Source organism: Silurus aristotelis, assembly GCF_946808225.1.
Source record: "Silurus aristotelis genome assembly, chromosome: 2".
Lineage (NCBI taxonomy): Eukaryota > Metazoa > Chordata > Actinopteri > Siluriformes > Siluridae > Silurus > Silurus aristotelis.
Genome location: NC_139575.1, coordinates 12,142,610 through 12,164,187, shown reverse-complemented (window position 1 = coordinate 12,164,187; position 21,578 = coordinate 12,142,610). Strand labels below are relative to the sequence as shown.

Sequence of the window (21,578 nt, the reverse complement as noted above, 5' to 3'; positions counted from 1 at the left end):
AGCGGTGCATATCTATTTCAGGGGCATGACCTGTGTGTGTCAGTTATGCTTAGGTGTTGAATAGTGCCTTTATCATGCTCTCTTTGAAGTATGGTCAGAGGAATTGGCTTTCTGTTATATTTGTGCTATAACAGTGAAAGATGTTCAAAGGGGTCCCTCTCATAGCTTGTGTAAAGCAGCTGGGTTTGCACCTGTTGCATGTTGTCTCCATGGACACATTAAACGAATCCTCAAAGACCTTGGTCTGTGAGTACTGTATGAGGAAACGTTAACATTAGAAATGCTACATAGTTTGCAAGTTCCATGGAAACTATATTCTTAAAAAAACAAGCAAATAGCAAAGCATAGCCGAGATATTGACCGCTACAATTAAACAGATTGTTCAGATTAAATCTAAAAGGAAAATGTGATAGCACACTAAAGGCAATGTTTCAGCATGATCTGCTTGTTTGGTTAAACTCTGTACAGGTTAGCTGAAAGCTGTGAATAATAGAGACTGTTTTTTATTTTCCTATACTTTTCTAACTTCTAACATAAGAGGCAGTGCTGCTGGGCACTGTTCCCAAAGAAAGCACAGTCCAGATGAAATAATTGGAAAAATAAACTGGGACTGTTTGTGGAATTGTTCCTAAAGTGAAGAGCAGAAAAACTGTCGCTTTATAGGGCATTTACTGAAAGCACCAGCTGTAGAATTTAATCTTGTAAAGTGTTGAGGACAGGAATGATGACAGAAAAAAACTTCTATATCATTCAGGGATATTTACACAAAGTGTTTCTGAAGCATTTTCTGGTTTAAGTACATCTCAGAGAAAAAAAAGTAAAAAAAGAAAAATACTTTGGAAATCTGCTGTTTTTATTGCTTAGAACAATAACAATGCAAACCAAAGAGTAAAAATTTCCAGGCTTGTTAAATTTGGTTGCAGTCATTTGCAGTTAATCCTCGTTTTATAGTACAGTACGGTATGTATTTGCTACAGTTTTACTTACAGTACAGTCTACAAGAAGTATTATATCATACATAAAGTAAAAGTAACATTCTGTGCTTTATGTTTACAGTTTACTCAATTTTGTGCTAGATAAGAGTACATTGTGCATTGTGTCTGGTACAGTACATTGTGTATAGGTAAAGTGTACAACTGTAGCACAAGATTTCATTGTGCATATGCTTAAAGGATTCTTTTGTGCATGGAAATAAACTTGAACTTGAAACTATGGTCAAGGGAGACAGCCATGGCTATTTGGCAGAGCTGGAATTTGAACAACCTCCTGCTTTGTAGTTCAAATGTTTAGTTATTGAGCCACCACAACTAGCACAACTAGTTTGCATTGATTCATTGCTTGTTTTCGTGGGTCAGTGGTTCAGACTTAGAGTTACAGAATAAAAGGTCTGGGTTTAAATCCAAGCACAGGGACATTGCTACAGTTAGATTTTTCAGCTTTGTGTATTGTTTCTATTAACTTTATGATGCAAAAAAAAGTTAAACCAAAATAATGATTTTCAGATTTTTTTGTTTGTATGATACAACAATATAGTCATATCAGACTTCTCAGTTCATTGGGACAGAAACCTGGCAGAAACTCATTTAGTGTGCATTCACAGCCACCCAGAAGCAAGGGTTTAAATTAATTACAGAGGAAACTTTTCCTTACAGTTATAAGACACTCTGAGGAACTTTGAATAAGGCTAAACTGGTATTTTTCAAAGGTTACTGAATAAGTTTCTGCAGTTACTCAGCAATTTTATTAAAATAGAAAAGCTTCGGGGCTACAAAGGACTTGCAAAATGTGACGGGGACATGTCCTCATCTAAGACCTTCAGAGAGGTCTACAGAGAGAAATGCCAGAACCATTAAAAGTGCTTAAAGAAAATGTTGTTATTTAAATCTATACAATGTAAGATTACACTGTAACTTGTGACTATGGTTTATCTCATTATTTATTTTTAACTACACGGTCTTGTTTACATAAATATAAGCAATTGTGCAGCTACAAAGCAAGAAGTACAGGTTCAAAAAAATTACACTATAGTGCTCTCTGAGTGATCATTATTCAGATGAGACCTTTGTCTGGCGGTTAAAAACAGACAGTTACTTGTTTATTTCCTTTCATGCTTGCTTCCAACAAAGAGTCCTGCAATTTCATTGCCTCAGGCTTGTTAGCTTTCAGAATACAGAGAATCACAATTTTAGGTTTGAATGCTGTTCTGAGAGGAAAAAAAACATTTGTAGTAGCATTATTATATCATGTAAAATGTATCCCATTTAATTGTACACAGGTTATGTATATCGTCAATTTATGCTTTGCCATGGCTGATAATTCAGTTGAAATAACAAGCCAAGGCTTTTCTTAATATCTGAGCCACATGGAACAAGCCCCCCTTTTTAACCAAGCCAAAACTAATTTTACGCATCACTTGCAATTATAGCATCAGTAATGGAATTACAACATTTTCACTCCATAGGAGTAAAAAAGAAGCAAATAAAATATTCTGAGCATGTTGTGGGCTCTTACAGTGGTTAATTAATTAATACTGAGATCAGAGCACTGTTTACATTATATTACATTGGATCTAAAATCAAATTCTTTAAGTGGTCGAAAAAAAAAAGTTTTCCACCTAGCTATTACTCACAACACCCGCAGAAGAATTATTAAATCCTATGAGAAATCCTTCATTTACGCACAATAAATGTTACAAATGCTAAAGGATTATTCTTAAAAAATTTTAAATCATAAGGGAAAGATTGCATTGAAAATGTGTAAATAGGCAGAGCATTGTGTAATTACATGTATGATGAACATGATTCTAATAATTCATGGTAGAATTGGGAATAAATAGTTCCTCACATTTACTCAAACATAACATTAGAGAATGTTGTGAAATTCTGCATAATGAACACCCCGCTAGCAATGAGATTATAATCTTGGCCATGCTGTTCTATCAGAGCAAAACATTACATGCTAGTTGAAGTAAGGAACAACTTCCATTAATAGTCTGTTAGAGTAAATAAGACTTATTTCAGGTGCATTGCTTCACAATCAAAATGAATTGGGTTAGCCAGGCAAAGATAAATGAGAGCATGTCATAATTCTGTAAACCGCTCTGAAGGCCAGGGTACTAAAAATGAGAAATGAAAATAAGATTTTTAGCTGACTCTTTGCATTTTTCTGTAAACGAAACAAAAAATGTTGCACATGGATATAAAAGAGTTGAAGACTTAACCGAAGGCAACAATGGTATTGCTTTGTTTTGTTTTTGTTTTTTTAATAATGTGGAAAATGTATGCGCTTGCCTGAAGCAAATCCATTATACATGATCTCTTTCAGGAGAGTCTATTAAAAAAACTGTAACCGTTAGAAAGTAGATCTGGCATACAGACACTTTTCCTTACATGCTAATGCATTTCCCCTAAACATTATGTACCTCGCAGGCCTTAATATGTTCATATGAATTTTATTTTAGATTTTTAGCATCCACTGTAGTTAAGCTTTATATAGTTTACCATATTACATGTTAAACCTACTTTGTACATATTTACATGATTTCTATTATGATTTCATTCATCTGGGTATTCAAATGGAACAAATAATCAATTTTCTAAAAGAAATCAAATAAAAAAAAAAATAATAAATCCAATTATAAATTTCTGCAAAAACTGCAATAAACATTCAAATGAACAAATGGTGTTTTAAGTGTTTTTTTCAGATATCTCAATTTCAAAGTGATCTTGTATCAGACAGAACTTTTTAAAAGTGCCAAACCTTTTTCAAGTCAAGTCAAGTCAAGTCAAGAGGCTTTTATTGTCATTTCTACTATACACAGTTGTACACAGTACACAGTAAAAAACAAGACAACGTTCCTCCGGAACCCTGGTGCTACACTAAACAACATGGAGATACAACACAACATAAAGCTACACAAATTGCATTGAGTGCAACCTAGTGCAAACAGTGCAGACAGACAACACAAGACAACACAAGACAAGACAAAAAACAAAATATAGCGCCGACCAGTAAACCTGAAAACTATACCCGGGAGTGAATATAACCAGAACAATGTAGTGCAAAAACCAGCAGCAGTCAAGAGGTGCAAAAGACAGCATGTAAACAGTATAGTATAATAAAGTATAGTATAATACTTAGTATAATATAGTATAATAAAGTTTGACTAAACTTTAGAACTGTGCCCCTAATATCTAAAGAAAGGTTATAGAGGGATGTAGTAGCTCAGTGACATTGGACTTTGGATCAGAAGGTCACAAGTTCAAGTCCCAGCACTACCAAGCTACCACTGCTAGGCCCTTGAGCAAGACCCTTAGCCATCAACTGAACAATATTTATGTCAGTCTGGATAAGGGCAAATGCCATAAATATGAAATGTAAATGTAATAGTTCCAATCTTAGTACTAGGTTTAAACCAGGTGTGTTCTTTCTAATCCTGAAAGGATTTGTGTGGTGCAGGTTATTTTTTCAAACCAGGCAGGAATCACACCTGATTCCAGCTGTTTAATAAGTCAATTGACCTTCACTTTCAATCAATCAGGCATAGCTCCTGCTTGGCTGGAGTGAAGACCTGAACCCACACCAGCCCTTTGCAGAACACTCGAACACTCCTGACTCAGACCTTTTAACTGTGGATTGTTTTCACTGCATTTATTATACCGTAGTGATTACATGTAACATCTACAATGTCTATGAGAAAGAATGGCACTGATGCTTAAAGTCTTTTCAATGACCGCTTCTCAATGACCTTTATCTGCCTACTACTTAGCTCATTGGAGAGACAGCTGTGCACTCCTGGCACTTTCTCAACTCCCTCTTCACTTTTTTGACCTTTTTCAGCCAGGCTACTTAACACTCATCTACACAATCTCATTTATTTTTTATCCACTTTGTGCAGGATTTAGAAGTCATGCTCAGGCCTCTTAAGGTAGCTGAGAAATGTTCAGAAACATTCTTTTACTGTAAATCTCTACTGCCCTGTTCAGGATATATAAACGCACGGCTATTATTACATTGCATGGTGGGCCTAACACACAAACACACACAAGATGCTGATAAAGATGTCAAATCCTTAGCTGTAATTTACTGTGGCACTGTCCATCTGTTTCTATTGTGTCCTGCCAGGAGCAAAGACAGTAACAGCAGGTGGTTGGACATAAAAAAACATTTCCAAAACACAGCAGACAGTAAATGGATTGTACTGCATGAGGCATCTCCGATGCGTCACAGAACATGTTTTTGCTTACAGTTCACATGCTGTCAATGTTGTCAACGTCAATAAATCTGTAAGGAAGAAGACAGGAAATTATTTATTGATTTGAGAGATTTTCATACCAAATTACATTCATGTGCATTTTATTTCAGTAATCCTGGTTAGGGTCATGATGAATCTGTAGCCTATCCTCAGATCTCTAGATCTAAGGTACTGTCTGTACAGACTAGAAAATTGCCATTTATCACACATGTGTATGCACAGCTGTATTCAATTTATAAATCCTACGCATGACCACACACATTTATATAAAACAATGTCCTTAAAGCTGCATGTATTTTTTCAATCATTGGATGTGGATTTTATATGATTGTTAAATATACTCAGTACATAGTATACACATGCTCTTATATTTACACACATTTTGTGCACGAAACAATGTGCTTTGGACCTAATCTTTTGGTGACATATTTGTACCGATCATTAACAGAATAAACATTTATGGTTTACACTTCACTATATATATATGTATGATATGTGCTAGACAAATAATAAAGCATGTGTATATTAAATAAACATTTATTCCAAAACAATCTAAATGTTCCTTTTTTGTCTGGAAAGTCATGTGAAGAGTTAAATCAAACACCCACTTGATCGAAAATGTCACAAAGAATTTACATAGGGAAACAAGTAGAAGGAAATGAGATTTGTAGGATCACAGCCCCATAACAGAAATATGAGAAGCTGTTGGTTTAAAGAGAAATAATTAAACTCACTCAGGCAGGGATTTGCATGAGCAAAAAAGACAGAAATAGTTATTTGAAAGATTCATGGCTGTTTCATGTAGAGAAGCTTAAATTTCTATTTAGCAACAGCTGACAACTAAATGGTCATATAATTCACATTCAAGGCATTAACACAGTTTATTAGAGTTTGGCTCTCTTTGTTATTGAAAAAGTAGACTGCTAACTATGATCATTACATCTTTACTATGTATATCACTGTCTTTTGTTTTTAAGGGCTACATTGTTAATTAAGCATTACCCAGTCAAAAACAACAATTGTAATCCATTTTAACATACATTTCAAATCTGTTGGACCTAAAAGTAATAGTAATAGATAGTAATACATAGTAAAGATTGTTTAAGATTTGAAACTAAAGATTTTAAAGTAAAACACACTTTTGGGTTTATATTTGTATTTATATATCAGAAGTCTTTATACATACAGTACAGACCAAAAGTTTGGACACACCTTCTCATTCAAAGAGTTTTCCAAGACCAAGAAGGAGAGTGATGGGGTGCTGCGCCAGATGACCTGGCCTCCACAGTCACCGGACCTGAACCCAATCGAGATGGTTTAGGGGTGAGCTGGACTGCAGAGTGAAGGCAAAAGGGCCAACAAGTGCCAAGCATCTCTCGGGGAACTCCTTCAAGACTGTTGGAAGACCATTTCAGGTGACTACCTCTTGAAGCTCATCAAGAGAATGCCAAGAGTGTGCAAAGCAGTAATCAAAGCAAAAGGTGGCTACTTTGAAGAACCTAGAATATGACATTTTTCAGTTGTTTCACACTTTTTTGTTATGTGTATAATTCCATATATAATTCCACATGTGTTAATTCATAGTTTTGATGCCTTCAGTGTGAATCTACAATTTTCATAGTCATGAAAATAAAGAAAACTCTTTGAATGAGAAGGTGTGTCCAAACTTTTGGTCTGTACTGTATACTGTATTTAATTTGCATTCTGTTTAATTAGAGCAATGCAAATTTTTCTTTCCAAACATAACTGATTCAGGTGAATTCATCATGAGTTGTAGGTTGTTAAATCAAAAAGACTTCCATAAAAAGTGTTGGTCTGTTTAATAAGCTTTTCACTTGTATTTAAATTTTCATTGTGAGTTTTTAATAAAGCTGATGTACAGTTGCACGGAGGGAAAAAAAATCCATCTCTAGGTGAATACAAAATTGTTTCAATATTGATTGTTGGGGTTCATTCTCAATATTGTTGTTATGATTAGATGTAATTGTTAGGTTCTTTTCATTATAAAAAAAAAAAAAGGCTTAATCAAATGATAATTTAATAGGTCACTGCAAAGCAGGGCAATGTAAGCAAATGCAGGTCATTTTGCAGTAAAATTTAGAAAGAAACTAGGTAGCACTAGGTATGTACAGTTTTATTGGCCATCTGGTGAATCATCTGGTCTGTTGATTGGTTAAAACTGGGACAAAACACTGGCCTTTATGGACATATTTTACAATGAAACCAATGCACTAGGACCCAAGGTGCCCAAATGCTCACTCAGCAACATTGAGTTAATATAAATGAGCTGAATAACAATAACATTCTAATTGATGACAACTCAATGTGCTTGATGTTTGAAGAGGCTATAAAGATCAATCCTAGAATTCCAAACCTAGCAGAAAGTCTAGTCATTTTCTTAGAAAGCAGCCAATTTATCAAAAGATTTTCATCTTTTTTTTGTGAGTTCAAGAAAAATGTTGACTGTCCATGGTGGTCCCAGGGATTAGTTTAGAAAACAGTTATGTAAAGTGTGTCATTTAAAAAGCAGTAACAATAAATCTGATGTAAACAAATGCCATTTCAAGCCAATTTATTTGTTTAAATGCTTTCTCTGTTAAATAGGTTTTGCAGGCTGTTCAACTCCACCTCAAACATCGTTCTCTCTTTTTTTAGGCTCTAGCTGAAGATAGTGTTATTCGTTTTTGCCGCTCGATAACTTTAGGTAACGAGCTGTTTAATAGAGCCATTACAGTATGCTTATCTTTCAGCTGCAACACCCTGTTTTAATGAGCTTTACTTAATTTCCAACTTTCTCACTCCCCTTTTTGCCTAGCTGAGGCATAGCCTTTTTTATTCTCTCTCCTTTACTCACTCACTCACTCACACACACACACACACACACACACACACACACACACACACACACACACACACACACACACACACACACACACATACACAAACTCACAGTTCATTACCTGTGCAGCTCGATTTCTGAAATAACATTAGGATTCTCAATTTTTTTTAACCCTGTCTGCTATGTACAGACAGATTTCAGCGATAAATGAATATTTAGGTAATTATGTCTCTAAAAGTGACACAGATAGATACCTGAAATTGTTTTCAGCAGATAGAAACTTTTGCAGACTGGGTAAAATGCATGAAAAAGTGATGAAGAAATTGTTCAAATTGTAATATCTTTTGGCAAACTTTGTTAAAATCCATGCATTTATTGCATTTTCAGAAAATTGTGGCCTCAATAACTCAATAACTGGATACACTATATGGTATATATTACTTTTGTTTCCAGATTTGTATATGATTAAATTTTTTTATTTCATTCTTACATATATCTATAAATGTGTAACATGTATCTATAAAATTACCATTGTACCGATCACTTTTGGAGTAGCACAAGGAGCACACACTGGCTCTCTGACTGTCCTTAAACATGCATTTAGAACAGAAACCTACTGGCCCCAATCTGCAAAATTAAAATTACAAATGTTTTGGATGTGACTTCTTCTAATCTAAAAGAATGTTTATAACACTATGACAGAAACTGCAAAGACATAATAAAACTGTATTTCATTTGTCTAAAGCATAATGCAGTATGGGGTTTTTGCAATGTTCATTCTGGCTGAAACACAAATTGAAACTAACCTGCAAATTGTGTAATAAATAATTAAAGACATATAGTACAGTAGATAATATAATGGCGTTTTCGTCTCAAGTGCACAAACACACTAAAGCTTAAGCCTTTATTTATGGCATTTTAGAACTCTTCCCACACTGTACTTGCTGTTTATTTCACATAACGATGACAAAAATAGCTGTGTAAGGAACTCAGCAGGGGTCTGTAGTAATTCATCTCTAATAGCTTTCATCTGGGTCTCTTTCTCACATTCAAACACTAAAAATAGATAAGCTGATAAAAAAAATCCTGCATTGCATTTTCATTTTCTGCTGTCACCACATTCTGAACTCTTAAGCAAGGTCTTTTGGAGATATTGTGATTGAAAATGTCTGTTTTGTTTGCAGCCTTTGCTTTTGCAAATATGTCTCCTTGCATTAAAGATTTGTGCTGTGCCTTTACATAAGCTAAAACAAATTTACACCAGTTTTCATAGAACTTGAATGGTATTTGACTGGCAGATTGAGACAGAAAAGATAATATCAGACAAAAATAACTGTCAATGTACAAGTTGTGCAATAAAGCACCATCAGCACAGAGATGAACAGCATGCTTTTATGGATTGAATATCAGGACTCATTGTATTTCTGTGCACTGTATTCTTCATTGTTTAATACAACTGACACAGTGGGAGACATTGAGCTGCAGCCCTGCGTTCAACACATCGATTAGGTGTGTGAGCCACAAAGTTTGAACTAGAATTAATTTTTGGGTTTGTTCTGTGAAACTGAAATTGTATTTATTTATTTATTTATTTATTTATTTATTTATTTATTTATTTATTTATTTACTTGTTTGTTTGTTTGTTTAATTTTTGTATTTCTATTAAATTTGAATTTATCCAGAAATGCCGGTAGATCTTAATTTTAATGTTACATCTATTCTATTATAAAATAAACTGGTCAGGTTTAAAAAACAGAACATTTTTTATTTAGTATTCATATTGTATACTAAATAAATCAATAATATTGCTAATGTATATAATGAATGTTATGGCAAAATTCCTGTCTTTGTGTATTCCACTATGTTAGGTAGGTAATACAGCTCCATAATACTCTGGTGTAAAGAGGGTTAATGGCCCTGATCAGGAGCCCAACAGCAGTGATTGATCAGTAACCCAGAGCTCCCACTCACCAAACCACAAAATTAGCATGCATGGTCCCCATAAGTACTGCAATACCAGATCAATGCATGGATTGTATGAAGCACATACTGATCTATTTTATGGATCCAAGAACTGAAATAATTTTTCCCCAAAATAAATTTTGCATTACAGGCTAAATAATATTAATTAATAAATAATACAAGCTCATTTATAAAAAATAAAAAAAAGAACTGCAACTTAGAACAGTATGAACAGAACTAAATAAAACAGATAAAGGTTTGAAAGAGCTGCAAGGTTTTGTTGTTGTCAAAGCTCACACTGTGAGCTGGTCAAAAATATTCCTACCTACTACACTTGCTGATGTGGTAAAGCCATTACTCAAAGAAGTTCATTATTTTCAAATGTCAACATGCAGCTTCTATACACAAAGGTAGATTAGTGTCTGTTTAGATTCCTGATCAATAAGGTTAACTAGTGCATTTTTTACAGATAAGCATAAAAGTATAAAATGGTTGTAATGAGCCATAAAACTAAGTTGGTTTTCGGTTTTGTTTTTAATTCGAGTTGTATTGCTTATTTTGAACATGGCAAATGCTGTTTTCAAGGTCCTCTGTTTGATCCTGAGCTTGGGTTTGTGTCTGTGTAGAGTTTCTCATGATCTCTGTGTGGGTTCCCTCCCGCTTCATTGGTTTCTTACCAAAAACCTGCTGTTGGGTAAATTGTCTGTGCTCTGACCAAGATGTGATACTGAATTCAGATGCAAGTGCAAGTGCATCTTGTGCAAGTGCAAGTGTAAATGAGCAAGTAATCATAAAACAATTGCAGTGCTGCTATTTGAAATGCTAAAGCACATTTAAAATGCATTTTAAATTCAAGTGACAAATTAATTGACTTTATAAGTATAATAGCTAAAGCAGTAATATAGCCTCTATTATGATAGTTGCTAAAATAAACTCCTCAATATGCCACACCTTAGCTGTGGCTCTTTGTCACGTCAACAACTACCTTTATTCCCTTAGTTTTTCGACACATTTTGTTCCAATTATCGTGGACAATCTTAAACAGGTACACGGGTGTGCAAAAAAGGAAATTTTTTGCACACCCGTGTACCTGTTTAAGATGAGTTATGCTTTACTTTTATGTTTGGATTTAGTGGAGCTTGCATTTATGTTGAGTTTTTTTTCTACATTTTACAAGGTTTCATTCATTAGTAATTTGTTGTAAGTTGTAATTTGTTTATTTATCTAAGGTAGACAGACAGACAGACAGACAGACAGATAGACAGATAGATAGATAGATAGATAGATAGATAGATAGATAGATAGATAGATAGATAGATAGATAGATAGATAGATAGATAGATAGATAGATAGATAGATAGATAGATAGATAGATAGATAATATTGAATTTCTATAACAGATATTTACTGCACATAGCCTTCAGACTGTTCAGACTAAATGTTTTCCACTGTTCTAATGTACATTCCGTGTGTTTCTTTACCACAAGCAAATATCTACTGCTTGTTGTTCTTTCAAAGTAACACTGTCTTTGCCACACTTTGACCATGAAGGCCTGGTATGCCTGACACCTGAACTCCGAAAAGCGCATATGCATATCGTTGGTTTCTGAGGCAATTTCTGAGGCACTCTAGTAATTCTAATAAAGTTCTGCAGCAGAGGTAGCTCTTGGTCTTCCCTCCCTTGGACAGTCCTCATGAGAGCCTGTTACATCATAGTGTTTGATGATTTTAGAGACAGCACTTGCAGATACATGAAGTTCCTGATATTTTTTCAGATTCTTCTTTTTCTTCTTCCGGCTTCTTCCATTAGGGGTCGCCACGGATCACTGACCTTTATTTGCCCGAATGTGAAGCCCAAATGGCAACCTCGCAGTCTGACCAGACTGGTTTATTTTAAATTACATTTGTAATTTAGATGTGCAACCTATTGACATTGCACAGTAAGCTGCAGCTGTTGGATTATGCATTTTCCCCAGAAAGATAATTATGAATATGATAACCCTGTGAGCACATCAGTGTTCCAGGCAACTCTTACCACACCGTGATGAAACTTTCTTCCCTTGTAAACTAGCACCCTTCTGTGGACACAATGTGTAATTACAGCTTTAACGTCCACTGTATGGGAACTGTCTACAGTAAAATATGATCAAACCAGTCAAATAAATTGGGTTGTACAGTTTGTGTACAGTTTACTGTCCCACCTTGTCTTCTGAGAAAGTATTTACAGTATCAAAGGACTTTACTGTAACATTGCTGTAATAATGCAGTAAAACTTGCAGTGTAATAAACTGTAATGCATCGACAGTCTCATTTACCTGAAGCAGTAAAGGTACCTTATATTGCTATGTTTTACATTTTTCAATTAATTCGTTATTTTGTTAAGTTGCTAACATTGCTATCTAGCTAGTTTGAGAGTTCTGAGATTGAAGTCTGTGGCCAACTAGTTTTTTCACTGTTTTCCTAATTGTTACTTGAAGCAGTTGCTTATAATGTAACATTTCATACTAGTAGTCTTTTTAATGATTATATAAACTGTTAATCTATGCAAGTTCTGTATAAATGCAATAATCTATTTCAGACATAAATAGCATCTAATCATTATGTCATTTATAAAATGTCATTTATAAAAGTTAAGGTCTGAATGAATTTGTGCTATGATACCCTGTATAAAGTTCCTGTTGTACCGTAATGGGCACAAAAAAGCCATTACTCATGTCCCAGACAGAAGTATTTTTTATTAAACGGCTATTAAAAGCTTTGACAGCAATCATTTCTTTGCTGTACATTAAAGGCCTGGGTAGAAATAATAGAAAACTTTCTTACATAAAATGCACATCCAAACATGGCAGCTATTTTTGTGTAATTAAATTTCCATGATGTTTTTATAATGAGAATAACTTATTTCTGCTTATTTATCTATATTAACAGATCCAAAACACATCCTGATTATCACAGTTTTAATGTTGCAACTCGTGATTAAATTTTTGAGAGGCTTATACTAATGTCACTCTCTTCAGCTCTGTAATTTGTCAATTTGCCTGTGTGTAAAATGTATTATGAATCTCCCATTAAAATGCTTCCCTATTTAAATCACTGGCTCGGCTAAACTCAAAAGTGAGAAGAACGTTTTGGAATGTATGTTGGAATGAATTATATGAATGTTTTGGGGGAAGAGTTTTGGGGGCCACCATTCAGGGTAACTTGAGATAGAATAATCACATGATGATTTCAACCAATGGGAAGATTTTTGTTTTGTGTCACTTAAAGAAACTAGACTCATTCTGGTTTCTATCTACACAGGTTAAAGTATGCATTCCATACTTGCATATTTCTTTGACTGTAGACCAAACTAAAAGACTCGAAGGCATGAAGAAACAGGCATGTAAAATCATACTTGCCCTAGGGTAAACCCTTTCCCACACAAAGATTGTGCAGTCTAGCAGAAATATCCACTTAGCCGTGTTTGGACTTTGATAAAATAAAATAAAAATTTTTTTTTTGTAAGTTTTAAAAAGAATTGAATGTTCTGAACTGAGAGCTACATGAAAATGACAATAATAGATTGTCATGTAATATAGATGCTAGGATATATTTTTTAAATTGTTAAATTTTTAAACATTTTTAACATTTAAAGTTTATTTAAAACTTTTAGAATATTCAGTTTTGATGATATTGCAACCACAAAATTATTATTTATTTTTAATGACAATTGTCTTTATGAATCTGTTATAATGCTGAAAGGTCAATACATAAATAACATATTGTAATGGCTATTAGACATTGCATTGATTGCAAGCCAGTACACAAAGTCATTTTCAATATCCAACAGTTCTAATGTTTTATCTTCGCTGCTGTGTATGCTGTGTTAGAGGCCTTCAATGTTGATATTAAAAATATTTAAGATGTCAATATAGAGAAATCTAGACTTATTACAATATTTTTGCGTTTCGAAGCAGCTTCTTACTCGTTGCATTTAGCGGGAAGCGTAGGTCTGTTCTGATTTAGAGTTTATATATTAGTGTTTTTATATTAAACTAAATGGACAAAGATATGCAACAGGATTTTTTCCTTGCTTTCTTTAATGTATGAATGGATGTGGTAGCTCAGCAATTAAGGCTATGGCTTCCTGATCAGAAGGTCAGGGGTTCAAGCCCCAGCACTGCCACGATGCCACTGTTGGGTCCTTGTGCAAGGCCCTTAAACCTGAACTGATCGATTGTATATATAAAAAAAGAAAAAATGTAAGTTATTCTGGATAAGGGCGTTTGCCAAATGCCGTAAATGTAAATGTATCGTAACAAACCATAGGAATGAATACCAATGGTCCAAGAAGGATCAATTATCTGATAGCATATCAGTGATACTTTTGCCAGACCAGAAAATATGTATGTCAAATATTCACATAAGATTAATCAAATAGGGTAAGCATTTCAATGCCTATGGCTATGTTAAATTATGGCTTCAATCTGTAGACCCCATGTCCTGCAGAATCTCTGTTCCAGCTTTACTGTATCCTTTATTATTTGGGTCAGGTGTGCTTGTGTATTTTGGGAGCAGAACAAATAGGACAGGTTTGAGACGCACACTTTTTAGCGAGAGAATAGAGTTTGTCCCACTCGACTTACCGTAGTTTTGTCTCCCATAGATCTTTCAGTTGCCACCGGTGACGCGTCCCTTGTCACCCGAATCTCGTCTCTAACCCCGCCCTTAGTCCCGCCCCCTCATTGTCATTTGACACTTATTTCCACGAGCCTTTCTGAATCTGCAGAACGATTGGTTGGTTGAGCTCTCAAGCTCAGACGGAGAATCTATTTACAGTAGGTTGAGAAGAACGATCAAGTAGATCTCTGTTCAGATTAACAGAAGGCTGGCGGTTAAAACGTGATCTTGCTATAAAAATTATTTTTTTTAGGATCTTATTATATTCTAACCAATAGTTTTTTTTGAGGGGTTTTTTCCACCCAAGCCGACCTTTTCTCGGAACCATGTCTTCGGATGAAGACCGAGCAAAGGAGATTCTGAAGGGCTTTAAACTGTATCCTTTTAACTTGTAGTACATGGGATGAATCGCAAACGCCTGTCTAGTGGCTCTTTAAGGGCACTACATAGGGAACGAAATAACAGTATTCGACGTGTCATGTAGTAGACTTGATGACCGTTAGGCAGCCGTTTGGAATGTAACCCGTTTCAGCTAGCGTGCTGAGGCTAGCTTATATGAAGATGTTAACTGGCATGGTGTCTCCAGGGATTAGTTAGATGGGTGAACCTTTTACACCATAAAATAACCTCGAAATCTGTGATTTATGTTAGCTATTTATTTTTCTAGAAAGACCAGCCAGTGAAGCTTAATAACGTGGTTAATGTGATGAGCAACTATATAGCTAGCTAAGCAGTAATGGCTTCTAATGCATCCTGCATCTTCAGTGCTGCTTGTTCCCTCTGTTCATCTTCCTCCATCCAATAGAGTGCTCTCTGGTTATTATGCAGACCTACTCTAACTCCATCTAAGGGGAAAAGGATGGTTTGTATTTGCATGTAGACACTGTTTAAAAACCAGCTGATATTAATGACATATGATACTAAAAGAAAAAAAAAGTAGAAAATGTACTTCTCTATGTTCACAATCTGGGCTGTGTATCTCTTTACACGTTTTACACAATTTATTAGTGTCCTTCTTTAGTCTAAAACTAATCATATGCCTTTTTTTTTATTATGACTTTTTAAAAGGTGACCTATAATCTACATTTCCATTTATTATATTCTGCATATGTCTTGTGCAAGGTGCAGTTTAATATAATCTTTTCCCGATCAGTCAACATCATGTGTGTGAGTTAGTAAAATAATAATGGGGGGAAAAAAATTGTCTGTCATTAATTCATTCATTAAATGTATTTCGTTAAATCCTGTGACTGGTCATTTAAGAAATATCTGAATGTTCCAGAGGAGTGCATTATCCGGGTGAAATCGGTGCTCTTGGCTTTACATAACACACGTGAGGAACACATGACCCTGATTTTAAATTAAATTACGAACGTTAGTGACCACTCTAATATGTCTTGTAGTGTCTAGATGTTTTCATTTGGTTATGTGTGTGACCTTCTTGGGTAATTCAGCCCGGTAATTCTTAAATCCTTCAATGCAAGGACAGGGATTTGTTGCCTTCTGTTCCTTGCCGGCTTGTGTGTTGCTTGAAGTGCTGCTGTTCTTTGAATCGTTTTAACTTTTTGCGATTTTCAAGCTTTTGAGGCGGATAAATATTTTGTATATTGAGATTTTTGATTTCAGGAAGATTTGCGAAGACATTCTTAGTCATTTCATTTGGAAGGAAGCACCGGTCTGGTCTGAGGTTTTTTCTTTTACATTTATTATTAATTAAAATAATAATTTGATACTCGTTTTTTTTTATTTAAAGTCTCATCAAACGCACTAAAATATGTACCAGGTTCCTTTCTTTGCTTCAAACATCCATCCTGTTTTGTTAACGCTTCCAAACTTCCAGTCATGTATATAATGAAGAAACCTTCTTATATATGGATGTCTTTGTTTGCTGCATTAAAAGACCGTAGAGTCGTAGCTGTGAGTCTCCAACCGTGAGCCCCAGGTGTAAATGCCATGTACAAAGTAGCTTCTCCTTAGAGAAATACCAAGACACGTGCATACTGAGGAAAGACATGTGCATTACACAGAACTTTTTTATAGCATTAGTAATATAACCAGAGAGTTGCTTCCATAAAAGACACGTGAAGTGTTTGGGGGTGGAGATGAAGAAGTCACCGAATTATATTCTGAGTAGTTTGACCTGATTTAGGACAGAACATCTGAAAGGACACCGTGTGTATCCTCAAAGAACCACTAGTGCTGTGTCCTTTATACCTTTTACATGGACACTTCAAACGTCAGATTGGAAATGGCAGTGATTTAGACTTTTTAAAAATGTATGTGACTTCTATGAAAGTAACAACACCCGGGGACTAATTAGCTAGACTGTGTCATTGTTTGCAAGTAAAAGGCTCTCTCCCCTGCGACGCTCGCTGTGCATCACTGCTGTATCTCAGCAGGTATGAACCCACAGACACCTGTCACCACTACCACTAATCTCCAACGCTATGGCCCAGTCAATGGATAGTCTGAACAAATAATTTAACCAATTCTGCATTTTAACACCCTCATGTTATTTTCTTATTTTGCATTTATCATGCAGAAGTTTTAGGTTTTCCATAGATGGTAGGATTTCCCATAAGCTGTTAAGAGTACTATATAATATTGCTAAGATATCACAAATTAGATATTTATATATTAGATCATTTTATAGTACCGAAGTTCCTAAATTACTATTTAGAAGGTGCTTATTAGAAATGCAGAGTCAGTGTTGCATGAACTTGTGTATTTGTAATGCATTATTATTATAAACGATATGAAAGTGTGTTTGTGTGGTTTTATAAAAGCCAAAATGAACAGCTTTGTATCCAGTATTGTAAATGTTGTCCTCTTTTAGTTAGCGGTTGGTCCTTTGGTGGTTGGTTTCCAGGGCGGTAGTTTCTGTTTTGGCCTGACACTGACACGTTAAACCCACTGTTCCTGTGTGTCTCAAAAAGAGGGCAGTGAGAACACACACAGGTGGGTTGAAGATGGAGAGGTCAGATGTCCTTGACTTGAAGCATGGTGCCTTGTGACAAGCCATTGTTTTGATGTCTATTACTTCAGGACAGTTTAATTAGCTGGACAACATTTTTTTCCCCCTTATGGTGAGAATTCTAGGAATTAGTTGACCCAATTTACAAGTAAACAATCTCCTCAATTCAGTGGGATGTCATAAGTGTAATAGTAATTAACAATATAACTGGCTTCAACTAACAGTAGATATTAAGTTCTTCAGTGTTCTGCTGCCTTAACCTTTCTGCAGAAACTGGATGAACCTGAGGGATGCTGAGACGGGGAAGGTTCTCTGGCAGGGGACTGAAGATCTCTCTGTTCCTGGTGTAGAACATGAAGGTATGAAAGGTTTTAGAATGTAGCCTGGGACTGTAACACTGAAACTAAGCAGTTACAAGCTTAACCTACAGATTAATTTATTCATGCTGCAGTTACACCATTGTTACTGTGCTTTAACAGTCTGATGTTATTTGGTTTTGATTTGTTATGAGTTTAGGGGGAACTGGGATATTGTTTTCAGTGAGCTTTTATAATATATTTAATGGCTATGCATTCATTTTGTACCTTCACTCAATTTCTCTTTCTTTTAGCTCGGGTTCCCAAAAAGATCCTAAAATGTAAAGCTGTCTCCAGAGAACTGAATTTCTCCTCATCAGAAAAACTGGAAAAGTTTCGCCTAGAGCAAAAGGTTCTCTTCAAAGGCCAGTGTCTAGAAGGTTAGCATCTCTGCCTATATAAAAAAAAAAAAAAAAAAATATATATATATATATATATATATATATATATATATATATATATATATATATATATATATATATATATATATATATATATATATATATATATATAAAATAGAATTTTTTATTTATTTATTTATTTATTTTAAATATATACACACATACAGTAATCCCTGCCTTACCACGGTTCGAATCTCGTGCTTTAGCTAATTTTTCCTGTCTCTCGCGGAGAGCACGATAGACCAAAAAACTTTTTTTTTTAAATTTTTTAATGTAGTTTTATGTTGAAGTATTGAAAATTATTAATTATAAAATGAAGTAAACTGTTAATACAGTACTGTATACATAAAATGGCATTTTTGGGTTGGTGTATTATTATTATAATAATAATTTTATATATATATATATATATACAGTACAGACCAAACTTTGGACACACCTGCTCATTCAAAGAGTTTTCTTTATTTTCATGACTATGAAAATTGTAGATTCACACTGAAGGCAACAAAACTATGAATTAACACATGTGGAATTATATACATAACAAAAAAGTGAACTGAAAATGTCATATTGTGGGTTCTTCAAAGTAGGCATCAAGGAATGGCAGAGGATCCCCAAATCCAGGTGTAAAAGACTTGTTGCATCTTTCCCAAAAAGACTCCTGGCTGTATTAGATCAAAAGGGGGCTTCTACTAAATACTGAGCAAAGGGTCTGAATACTTAGGACCATGTGATATTTCAGTTTTTCTTTTTAAATAAATCTGCAACAATGTCAACAATTCTGTGTTTTTCTGTCAGTATGGGGTGCTGTGTGTACATTCATGAGGAAGAAGAATGAACCTAAATGATTTTAGCAAATGGCTGCAATATAACAAAGAGTGAAAAATTTAAGGGGGTCTAATAATATATATACACACACACACACACACACACACACACACACACACACACACACACACACACATATATATATATAAATTATTTATTAATTTATTTATATTATCTTTTTTATTTTTATTTTTTTATTATTATTTCCTCATCAGAGTGGTTTTTCGAGTTTGGCTTTGTGATCCCCAATTCTACAAACACATGGCAGTCCTTGATAGAGGCAGCACCTGAGTCACAGATGATGCCCGCTAACGTGTTAACGTAAGACTTATTTATTCACCTTTGTGTAACAGATCTATTTCATTTAAAATTATTAAAATGGGATTTTAATATTAATATGAAGTTTTTCGCAAATGAAAATTTGCAAATATTATAATATAACTGAAATTCTCGGTTTTTCTTGTTTTTTTCATAGTGGAAATGTTGTCATCGAGACGAAGTTCTACGACGATGAGCTTCATGTCAGCACCTCTCGAGTACGGCTTTTCTACGTCTGAAATATCAAGCCTCTCCTTTTTTTATTTTTTTTTTTTATTTCTGTCATTCATAAGGATGTGCATCGCTTTGAGGGTTTTTAAGGCCAGGCGAGACTCTGCTTAATGAGTATTTCCATGGCACCACTAAAGGAACTAGAGGATCTAAAGGAAACAAGTCAAGCAAACAAAATTTCAGGTTAAAAAAATCACACCAGTTTAATGACGGATAAAGACTTGGAAACAAGGGCAATGAAGCTCATCTCAACCTGCCCATGTAAATTGTTTTATTTGTAAATTTTTTCCCTCTATTATCCTTTTTTATCCTGCACTGTATACAGCTTCTTTGCATTCTGTTTTTAAATATTTGCTGCCAGTTTCTGTGATTGCTAATAACATTGTTTTTAAAAACTTGTAAGATAGGCATTGTCTACATACATGATTATTTTGGGGTTTAAATTTGATATCTTTAAATGATGCCTTTTTTTTTTTTTCATTTGACTGCTGTTTTGAATTCTTTTTAAATAGGTTAATTCCTATACGACTATCAGAAACAGCTGTATTCGCTCTCTTCTGTTTTGGTGGCGGGGGGGGATATAAATGTGTATAAAAGTCAATGAAATAGTTTTGATGAATCTACTCTGTGTAACCTGGCCTATTTGATTTTCTTATATTAAATTTTTTTGCCCAGGATGCTCAGGAAGGTTCTCTTCACCATTTTTTTCCCCTTCTTTATGTCTATTTGGCCTTCTTTATTAAAAAGCAAAGAAATGTTTATTTATGATGGCATCTTGGGTTTTCATGGAATTTACTGGGATGGTTTGTTAGAAAACTGAGATCATTTGTTTATTTCATGAATCTTCAGTGAGACTTTTTATTCAGGATTGTGGTGGATTCAGAGTCTAAACTAAGTTAACACTGGGTATGACTCAGGAAAACACTCTGGATGGGATGCCGGTTAATCTCAGAACACACACATTCTTACACTTGTACCAAGGGGCAATTTAACATTTACAGGGTTTCAGTGGGGTCTTAAAGTCTAAAATGTAGAAATAAAAATTTTAGATTAATGCTCATGCAGCACTTTAGAATATAGAATTTATAATTTACTGTATTAGGACTACAAATAAGATCAACATGCAACAGCTGATCGGCTTTCTGTTATTGGCACGAATCTCTCTTAGATTGTACTACACACGTAAAACAGATTTTATTTTTCAGATATGGGCATGTGCAAGTTTAGTGATACTTGGTTTGAAAAAAAAAAATGAATTGTATGTGTCTGTGTTTTTTTTAGTGTAATATAGGTCTTAAATTTCATCCTTAATAATGTCTTAAAAAGGTCTTAAAATGGCTTAAATTTGACTTTGTGAAACCTACAGAAACCCTAATTTACCATGTCCATCTATCTGTGCGTATGTGTCTGCCACTATCCAGGCGTATGTGTCTGCCTCTATTCGGGCATATGTGTCTGCCTTTAGCCGGGCATATGTGTCTTACTCTAGCTGTGTGTATGTGTCTTTCACAATCTGGGCATATGTGTCTTCCTCTATCTGGGCGTATGTGTCTTCCACTATCCAGGCGTATGTGTCTTCCACTATCCGGGCGTATGTGTCTACCTCTAACCGGGCGTATGTGCCTTCCACTATCCGGGCGTATGTGTATTCCACTATCCGGGTGTATGTGTCTGTTCTAACCGGGCGTTTGTGTCTGCCTCTATCTGGGTGTATGTGTCCTCCTCTTTCTGGGAGGTGGGAGGAAAATGGAGAACC

At 34.8% G+C, this 21,578-nt stretch overlaps 1 protein-coding gene across 3 annotated transcripts; it reads left to right on the top strand.

Moving 5' to 3' along the window:
• The first annotated feature begins 12,365 nt into the window (after positions 1 to 12,365).
• On the top strand, positions 12,366 to 20,587 carry pde6d (phosphodiesterase 6D, cGMP-specific, rod, delta). 3 transcript variants are annotated; one of them, XM_083521854.1, is made up of 5 exons: positions 12,366 to 12,384; positions 17,959 to 18,047; positions 18,299 to 18,424; positions 19,489 to 19,594; positions 19,749 to 20,587. In XM_083521854.1, exons 2-5 carry the CDS (start codon positions 17,966 to 17,968, stop codon positions 19,828 to 19,830), a joined length of 396 nt encoding a protein of 131 aa, XP_083377980.1. In that variant the 5' UTR covers positions 12,366 to 12,384; positions 17,959 to 17,965; the 3' UTR covers positions 19,831 to 20,587. The 3 variants fall into 3 exon arrangements, with proteins under 3 accessions (XP_083377980.1, XP_083377978.1, XP_083377979.1); XM_083521852.1 differs by lacking the exon at positions 12,366 to 12,384 and adding an exon at positions 14,809 to 15,090; XM_083521853.1 differs by lacking the exon at positions 12,366 to 12,384 and adding an exon at positions 16,434 to 17,113.
• Positions 20,588 to 21,578: the final 991 nt, after the last annotated feature.